Source organism: Halichondria panicea, chromosome 14, assembly GCF_963675165.1.
Source record: "Halichondria panicea chromosome 14, odHalPani1.1, whole genome shotgun sequence".
Lineage (NCBI taxonomy): Eukaryota > Metazoa > Porifera > Demospongiae > Suberitida > Halichondriidae > Halichondria > Halichondria panicea.
This window is the reverse complement of record NC_087390.1, coordinates 3,584,576-3,594,101: the sequence shown is the minus strand read 5'-3', so window position 1 is coordinate 3,594,101 and position 9,526 is coordinate 3,584,576. Positions and strand designations below refer to the sequence as shown.

The following is a 9,526-nucleotide window of genomic DNA, read 5'->3' as shown; positions in this document are numbered from 1 at the left end:
GAGTTGTTATTTTAACTTTTCAGAATGCAATATTTGGGGTGAGCGAAGCGAGTCCCTTCCGATCCTAGTAATGAACGTTGCTATTTTGTGTGTCGATGTGTACTAGTTGGGCGGAGTCCAACCAACGCTCAACTAGATGTGTACGTACGTGTACGTGTGTGTCTGTCTGTCTGTCTGTCGGGTTTCAAAAAAGCTTTCGACAAAGTTATGGTTTACTGAAATCCACTGCACGATCTTTGTTTTTTGTACTCGTGACCTTTTACCAACTTTCACGTGAAAGCTGCGCATGGCCACAAGAGCTAGCTACACTTGTACTCAGCAACGAAGACTAGACAAGACACACAGAGACTCTTGAGACCACAGGCAAGCCTACAGCAGGTCAGAGGAGCTCAGATGGGGACCTTCTGAGCCTGAGATCACACAGGCACGCCTGCAGGAGGTCACAGCAACTTATTTGCAAGGATAGGTCACAGATCACTACTTGTGTATACAGATAATTAATGAACCAAGCTAGCTCAACAGGACAGCACAGAGACCAGACACTACAGCAGGTCAGAGCAGCTCAGGTGGAGACTGTTGAGGTCACACAGGTACCCTCACAGGTCAGAGCAGCTTACTTCACAGTACATGATAATTATGTTGTCCAGCAAGAAACAGTATTGTGATAATAATCTCCTTCCCCCTAACCTTGCTCCTCCTGTTAGTTTGTACAGACACACCTTTCCCCATGCTGTGTAAAATGTTGGGCATATTGATACGTTTTATAGATACAATACGTTTGATCAGTCTAATCTATCTCATTGTTGGATGCAACTTCAGTGTTAGAGCAGTTCAGGAAAGCCTACCTTGTTAGATAAGGTGGAATCTATCATCCTGCATGCTGATTTCTGGGCTGGAGCTATCACCATAGTAAAGCAGGCAACAGCCTAAAAATATTTCGTCAGTGCAACTGCATGGGCAAGACTCATTTGCAATTACACACTGCGACTCAAACGCTTTCTTGGAAATCATATAACCCAGATACACAATTCGCGCACGCTCACCCCAAACATGCTGTGCATGCTCCTAGTTATAGTAAGATGGTAGATCCTAAACCTAGACGGGCGTCGCCGCCCTTGACCGTTGTACGGAAGGAGGACGGGACCCAAGCTTATCTACAGTTTTGTTTTCCACCGGCTCCAATCAGATTGCAGTATTTGATCACACCCACTTAACTTTACCACGTGCGAATTTTGCACACGCTGAGAGGCGTGGCCAACACAAGTGATATTCATCGCTATTGGCTAACACCTGCTTAAAAATAATAATGCTATTGCGTAACAGCCAGAACAAAACTATAGATAGGCTTGGTTCCCATCCTCCTTCAGGGAGTGCGGTGACGCCCGTCTAGGTAGATTCTTGGGTACCGGGTACGTTCTCACTAGTTTTGAATTTAATTTGCAGACTGGTGGGGAAAGCTTCCCCCTGCCCCCCCCCCCCCTGAAAACGAATCTAGCTATCAGTATCACATTTTTTACTCTAGCTACATTTGCAAAGCTGGCTCTTACTTGCTATTATTATAAAGGCCACACCACTTATGTTTCACAGATTTTCTGGGTCATACATGTATTTTTGCATAATGCCAAAAAATAAAAGTGACTTTTTGTGGTGTCTTAATTATGACTCTCATAACGATATTCATCAATTTATTGACCTGCCACCCTGGTCTGTTTTTGAGGATTAAAAGTCTTTGAAACATAGGATAAATTTGGTGTGGCCTAAGTCACGAACGCTCAATTTAGCGTGCTTAACCAGAAAATGATTTGTGGGCGTTAGACTTCCATATTCACTGCACAAGTTCCAGTGCACTAATAGTACGTACATCATACGCCCCATAATTATTGCAATATACACATCTACACCACTATCACACTATTTCACAGTAGTACCACAGAGACCAACAGCATCTGTAACAACCTGTATAGCTACATAGATTCACACTAAAAAATAAATATTTTCCTGGAGGTATTCTGCAGGTATGGTAGTGGTGTTATTTTACTACCAGAGTCTACATGCTATAAAACTTCGATTTAGGTGGTTAATTGAAGTCCAGGTCTCACCTATTTGCATCTAGTGGAGGCCTAGCCTCGATTCCAGGCCGCGAAGAGAAAGGCGGCCTGGTATACTTTTTTTTTTTTTTTTTTGAGCAACAACAGCCTTTATGGCCAAACGAGTGGGTGAAGTAAGTACAAACGAGTAGAGAGTTATACATGAAGCACAAGTTAGTAAATCTAAGTAACTTAACAAAAATAATAATATAAATTATGGGTAAAATTCGAGAAGAATAGTTAGTAGATCTAGGTATGCCCATCCTGCACAGGTATACTTTGTATGCGCATGCGCGAAATAATTGACAGCAATTTCATCATACAAATTGTAAAAAATGGATGAAATTACAAAAAGGAAGAATACGTATGACCATGTGGTTAGGTAAAATATTCATAACCACAATGGTAGCGTTCAGAGACACTAGAATAATTATGCTGCAGCAGTGTTGCTTCTTCTAGCTCTGTTTATCAAAAGAGGCAGTTCAAGAAGGCCTCGATCCCAGACATGCCAGCTAGAAAGAGTAGTGGACTCTTTAATACATCAGTAGATCCTGAGTGAATAACTTCCTGAGTGTCGAGTTAAAGCTTATTAAAAGCTTCCAGGAGTGATCATTAGCTTCTTTATCTTCAGCAATGACTTCTTGTCGAACATAAAGGCAAGATTTGGTAGCAGAAGACTTGCCTGGTTCATATTACCACAGCCTCATCAGGGGACCCACAGGAACACATCATGCCTTTCCTATATCATCTGTAGCCTTACAGTGTAGGGTGTCGTTAAGTAGAGACTTGGCTTGATACAATAAAGGGTGTAAGGATTCTATCATCTTTCTTCTATGTAGACTACAACTTCAGAATACAAAATAGTATACGGTTTATTTTACTGACAGTATCCACAAATACACGGATTACCCCCTTTTTGGGGTAATGTACGCGCATGCGCATACAATGTATACCAGGCCGCTTAGGTACGTATTTTCAAGCGGATTGGAATCGAGTCTACTGTACAGGGCGGCTACGTTTTGACCTTCATGCAGTTTAGTGTGCATCTATTATTTTGAGACCGTGTATATAATTATAGTGCTCCTACTAGTGTGTACGTACATCTCAGCACTGTACTACTGGTGTTATTTTTGCAGAAAAAGCGAACCCATCAATAGGGGACTTATGCCTAGACCGGAATAACAGTTTTCAAGGGACGCCTCTATTGCTGGTGTACTACATAGGCAACCTTCAGCCAGCTAAATGGGGGACCATATGTGATGATGAGGCTGATAAAGCAACTGTTACCACCATGTGCCAACAACTTGGATATGATGTGGAATATTCTAGTATAAAGTAAGATGATCATGTTGCAATGACTTTCTCATAATTATTTATTTTAAAGTTATATCCATTATACGGTGTATGTGTCACTGTGTGTGTAGTGGGGGGGGAGGGCATATAATTATTTATGGCTATTTAATGAAAAGTTGTCACTTGTTTGTGCAGAAATTTTCCTATGCACTTTAGGGTACACTGGGATAAGAATGGTATTGACCCCTGGTTCACCAAGGTGATGTGTGACAGCAAAAAAACAAATATTCTGAGATGCAACACCATCCCACCAAATCCAAATGAACTCGGCTGTTCTAAACTCTACTTACACTGTGGTAATGATTGTTTCAATGCACATGTACATGTATACTGGTACCAATTACTCAGTGAAAGAGCTCTAGCTCAACATAGTTATGCCAAAGGGCCGAGGAACACTATCATAGACAGTGGGTTATTTTGGCACAACATTTTTGCAGTTTTATCTCAAACCTCGAAAATCATTGTTTACTTCCAAAGACCTCTCTACTGTAAGTGCATGTAGTTATTTGAACCTCTATCCTCAAAAACAATATCTGTGAAATGTTTAGTTTTAGCAATTCGCAAAAATTTGGTGCCTCGAAAATAAATTACCCGCTATACGGTATATACCGTATAGCGGGTAATTTTCGTGGGGCAAAACATTTGTGGTTGAAGGTCTGGCCATGAATATTTACCCACGAATGAAGCGACCTTGCCTACCTTTACCTGCAGTGCAAGCAGCAACCAAGAAAGTATTATCCACGAAATATTGCTTACAATACTGAACTTCAAAGATTGATGTATGTGTATATGTGCCTTGAATGTATTGCGGGTAGGTAATAAAGTTATATCTGTGCCTGCATGCTTACTGACATTCATGCACATGTTAGGACCTGATGAAAGCTGGAACAAGGTGCCAAATGAAGGTTACATTGGACAAGTGTTACTACTACATCCCGAGAATACTGCTCCAGGTATAAGAGCTAGTTATTAACCAGTATGGTATCCAAACTAGGACTCCTCCCGTTAAATACTTACCTCTTATGTCTGTTAAAAATCGCATATTAATTTATGAACCCTTTTTGGGGAACAGTAACAAATTGAAAGGCGTACAACAATGACCTACATGTATGTGTTTACAGGACAGCTCGCTGCAGGTTATCAAGTTTCCTTTGGACTGGTACTCATATACATGCACGATACGTGGGGTGTTATTGCTCAGAACAAAACACAACCATTCACACGCAATGCTGCTGACTCAGTATGCAGGCAGATGGGGTACACTGAAGCAAACCCTAACCATATCACCACAGCAAAGAATTCAAACACTTCTTATCCTCAGTAAGTATTGTAGTGCGACTTAATTTGAGTGCGATAATCCATACCCTGTACAATGCATGTTGATGTGTAGCCCAAGTTTTGGAGGAGCTAGTTGTTGTTGCTCTTAACCCAATTAATACAGGGTCAAACCATAGCATTAATTGAAACATGCATTAATGATAATGTAGTGATTTCCCCTCATAACCACCCTACTTATACATGTACGTGTATGCACACCTTGCACACACACACAGCGCAAATCTCTACCACAATGCTTGGCTTACCAGCAACAACACGAGAGATTGTATAGACTCTTCTGAGCCTTGTTTCAGCTGTTGTTTCACCAAGCCTACTCACCAGTGTAGCGTAGATACTTGTTTGTTTGAGGAAGGTATCGTTTTGCAATGCTGTAAGTTAATTATCTTAATAGCCTCAATCAGAGACATTGTTTAGGATTTGTTTTGTGCTGTGTTTCTACCACAAGTACAAATACATGTTCAGACATGCATGTACGTAAAGCTAACTTGGGCTGACCATGTAATATTGAGTACTTGTATATACCGTTACAATCATGACATACATGCTTGAGTATAAAAACAAACACAAAATTAATACGAGTGATTATTATGAAGGCTGCTCGGTAAGCTAATTAATTGTCATGCTAGCTATAATACCCAGTAGTTCACATCTAACCATTTTCTATACAAATAATTTTATATTGCTCTGATATACTACAGTTTTTGATCTAAACAAGGAGGATATGAAATATTATTCAAAAGGAGACAAAGAGTTGTGTCAGATCTCAGATTATCGGAAACCTAACAGTTGTGCAGGTGAGCTGACAGATCAATATTGTATCAGTATTGTATCAGTAGTCATTCACTCCATACAACAATGGTCATATGTAAATAATTATTTGCACGAAGCAAAGTGATGACTTTGTACATAATAATAATTATATGTCACTCTTATGTATACATGTTCAATGTACACATACCGGTACATGTACACATGTAGCTGCTCTCTGTGCATAATTAGTAGTATGGCTAAGAGTGCAATATGGGATTAATAGCACGAGTAACAAGGCGTGGCCGAGTGCTATTAACCTTGCCAGTGCTTATTATGAGTGCTATTAATCCCTTATTGCATGAGTAGCCATGCTATTGATTGTTAATCGTTTGTGATGCAGGACATTTTTAGCTGCAGTTTCAGTAAAAAATTAGCCGCGGCCGTTATTCGAACGTTCGGTCGTCAAGGCAGTAATAATATTGCACATCGTTAATGACGATGTGCAATTACTGCCTTGACGACGTGCAATTACTGATACGTGATTAATCACTGTACGAATCACAGTGAATAATAGGACAACATGCGATTATGCATGTAACACTATTATTATGAATAAGGTTCGTAACGTAATGATCATGACCATCATTAACATACATAATAAATTATAATAATTATTGTGATTATAGTGGACTGACTGCTTATGATAAGGTAACCGTAATTATAACACTCTGTTTGTGCAGGCCCTCCTTATGAGTCGATCACATTTTCCTTGGTTGGTGTCAGTAGTGTACTATTACTGATCATCATAACTGCGATACTCGTGGTGTTGGTGTACTGTTGTTGCTATAAACGTCGTCGTCCAATGGGAAATCCTGAACAGCAGCCATTACTCCCTAATAACCTTGACCAACGTCAAAACTGAACTGACACTTACTTGTTTTCATGTCATTTGTGTTTATATAATTATACCTATACGCATGCATAATCTAGTTAGTTTTCTTTTATATATGGACTCATGTACGAGCATAATCATGACTTTTGTATATAATTTTGATCTGTATCAAATTTAATTTTGCTGGGTTAAACTCAAGGACTATACTGTTCTCAACAAAATCATCACCATTATTACCAGTCGGACTATAATGTATCTGTGCATGGTAAGAGAATTTGTGCTGTTTTCACATGCATGCATCCTCATAATTCTGTACGGTGTGACTGTCCATGTATATAATTATACCCTTCGCATCTTATTCGGTATTATACTAGCCATGCATGACCATGCAGCAACTTGGGTATATAGAAATATGATTTGCCCATATTTTATAAACAGTGGCCTGGTTTACTGCAGAGCATGTTTGCTAAGATCTGCAATAAGCACACACCATTAAAATCATTAATAATTGTAATCAACAGTTACGTGACAAAGTTAATTTACTGACATAATTATTATGACAGCTTTAAATTTAGTAGAGTCTTAGAGTCCATAGAACACTCTCCAATCCAGGTTCTCCCTGCACTGTCCTTAAATTCACCATTGCCACTAATTCTACAAAATGATATATAGCATCATAATTATGGCTGAATTAATACAGAGGAACAACACTCCAAATTGGATATACCACACCTATACGAGGAGGATATACAGGGTGCTTATCTTCCGAGTAGGTGTGGTATATCTGACTTATACCACGTTACCGCAGCTCTATAAAAGGACCTCTCCTACTGGCTAGCAACACTCAATGCACGGTGCATACCGCAAAAAGAATGAGACTAGCCGGATTTTGCAACCGTCAAAAAGCTAATTAAGCAACACAACTTCTTCTACAGATGCTCTAGGTCCAAGCATTGTGTTTGACGTCCCTCGCCGCAGTTGCAAGTTCTTCTCGTCAGACTGTAGCCACCTTGTTGTAGAGCAGCTTCCGTGGTTCTGCCGTCGCTTTAGAGTCTTAGTACCGTCAAGCATGGCTCATTTCTGTTTACTTACTTTTCTTGGACAATTAATGAAAAAACTAGAAAAACACCTCGAAGTCTGTGCATGCCCTGGGGCTGTATGTTATCTTGCAGCTGTTGACCAATGAAATAAATTAGGTGGTGACGTACGTACATGTAAGTATGATAGATTTTGTTGACGGGTTATTAATTTTGTGCACACTCCAATTGCTCTTGGGATGGACTGGCCTTTGCACTTTATATGCTGGGGGTTCGTTGCAACATGTACAGACGATTTTTTTATACAACACTTTTCGTGGCATGTTATTAATTATTATAGCTTGCATAGGTGCATAGCAGATACTTTAAAATTAATACCGTCCACTGCGACTATGAGTCTATGACTGTACCTGTTGCTGGTGAATTGTCCAGTGAACATAGATCCATCCGGCCACTGAAATACACCACTGCCATGGTACTCATTCTCAATAAATGTGCCCTATAGTTGTACGTGTGTGTGTGTAAATCAGCGTACACTAACAGTTAATCAAATCAGTATCAGTATCAGTATGCCAGAATCTCATAGGAACCACAGATGTTGTTATTAATTTATCATGAATGCATTTCGTTACAAATTTCCTGCACTGCGCAGTGTCTTCCTGTAGCTACAGTGAGTAGTATTGTACACCTTGTATGTGCAGTCATTGGGATGAATCAGCTCACCTGAAGAAACAGAGAGAATGACCAGAGACGACAGCACTAATTGATACTTTATCAGTAATCATAATTATCTTGAGCAAGTATCATATAAGCATCATGTTAGTACACATAACATGTAGACCGTTGCACTTTCATGCACTTCAATATCGTATTGTACCAGTTCCATTCATTTTGTCTTTGCTCCAGGTTCCCTTGTACACTAGTCCACTGGCAAAGCTGTGTGTACCCTCACCATTCCTTTCGATCACACCATTGCCATAGTCAACATACTCTCCAACTGGGGAAATGAAGTGTATATGAGGTACTCATCCTCTAGTCTATATACTTGTAGCAGTACGTCACAAGGTATAACAACGGAAAAGCCGAAATTTCATGCTAAAGATAGTGCTGGTTGACATAGAAACTCGAAAAAGCTACCAACGTACATAATTATGCAGTTGGAACAGCATGAACCTACGTAGTACTAGAAACTAATTATTTCGATTGAATGACTGATATATGTATGCTCTTAGAGTTAGATTCCCATTCATCAAGTGATTGTGATTCTACATTTCAACACATCCCATAGCCACGAGACCAGGCCGATTAAAATACGGCCTGGTCTCTATTGCATGGGTGATAGTGCACATGCGCGAACTGAGTTACCCAGAATCGGGTAACTCGTATACTTTATAGTAAACCTTTGTAAAATTATACCGTAAACTAGTTTGTTACTAGTTTCTTTCCGTATTAATTTTAACAAATACTTGTCTCCTGTGAAATTGTGGCTTATGCTCTCTATTGCGTTGTCGAGAAGGCTTGCTAGCTAGCTGTGGCCCTCTATGGTGTTGTCGAGAAGGCTTGCACACTAGTCTAAAGCCAGAAGAAGCTCTCATTTGTACAGAAACCAAGTTCAAAACATCACACGACCATCCAACCATTATAGAGGTAGATGAGAGCCTCTTCTGGTTTCAGACTAGTGTGCAAGCCTTCTCGACAATACCATAGAGGGCCACAGCTAGCTAGCTAGGCTACATACAAAGCTTCATATACCTAGTAGATAGTACATGGGCGCGTATGGACCACGCCTATGATTAATTACACATGCAATAAAAAAGATTATATTCCAGGCCGAATTTAATCGGCCTGGATTCGAGGCTACACGTCCCACAACAATTACATCATCCTTTTACCGTATTTTTCACCATCAGGGAATATATAACTGTCCGTCAGCTTCTTAGTGCCTGCATGTACACAGTCATGTAATTGTGTAATTGTTAGCAACTAGCGTTACCGTACACAATGACGGCACACAAATGACCTCACCTCCAGCTTTCGATTCACGCTGCTTAGCCCGAGACTTTCCTATT

General features: G+C 40.0%; 2 protein-coding genes across 12 annotated transcripts in view; one reads left to right on the top strand and one right to left on the bottom strand.

The window, feature by feature from the left end:
- Window positions 1-9,526, top strand: part of LOC135348078 (uncharacterized) — a 33,584-nt gene that overhangs the window by 396 nt on the left and 23,662 nt on the right. For 5 of the 10 annotated variants that reach the window (XR_010398649.1, XM_064546238.1, XM_064546243.1 and 2 more), the window contains exons 2-3: window positions 3,224-3,422; window positions 3,597-3,736. Coding sequence is in view for 7 of the 10 variants with exons in the window: in XM_064546238.1 (XP_064402308.1) it covers window positions 3,379-3,422; window positions 3,597-3,736 (184 nt within the window). In the remaining 3 variants the exon portion in view is untranslated. Of the gene's footprint in view, window positions 1-4; window positions 440-493; window positions 603-3,223; window positions 3,423-3,596; window positions 3,737-4,309; window positions 4,394-4,561; window positions 4,761-4,993; window positions 5,149-5,476; window positions 5,573-6,268; window positions 6,608-9,526 lie in introns of those variants that run through there. The other 5 variants (XM_064546242.1, XM_064546241.1, XR_010398651.1 and 2 more) reach the window with 5 other exon arrangements.
- LOC135348086 (MORN repeat-containing protein 2-like) overlaps window positions 6,814-9,526 on the bottom strand; it is a 58,983-nt gene continuing 56,270 nt past the window's right edge. Inside the window, exons 2-7 of one of the 2 annotated variants that reach the window (XM_064546258.1) lie at window positions 9,483-9,521; window positions 9,350-9,400; window positions 8,335-8,454; window positions 8,146-8,180; window positions 7,868-7,956; window positions 6,814-7,074 (exon numbers count right to left, since the gene is read on the bottom strand). In XM_064546258.1, the coding sequence (XP_064402328.1) occupies window positions 6,975-7,074; window positions 7,868-7,956; window positions 8,146-8,180; window positions 8,335-8,454; window positions 9,350-9,400; window positions 9,483-9,521 (434 nt within the window). In that variant the 3' untranslated portion in view covers window positions 6,814-6,974. Of the gene's footprint in view, window positions 7,075-7,867; window positions 7,957-8,089; window positions 8,181-8,334; window positions 8,455-9,349; window positions 9,401-9,482; window positions 9,522-9,526 lie in introns of both variants that reach the window. The other variant, XM_064546256.1, reaches the window with a different exon arrangement.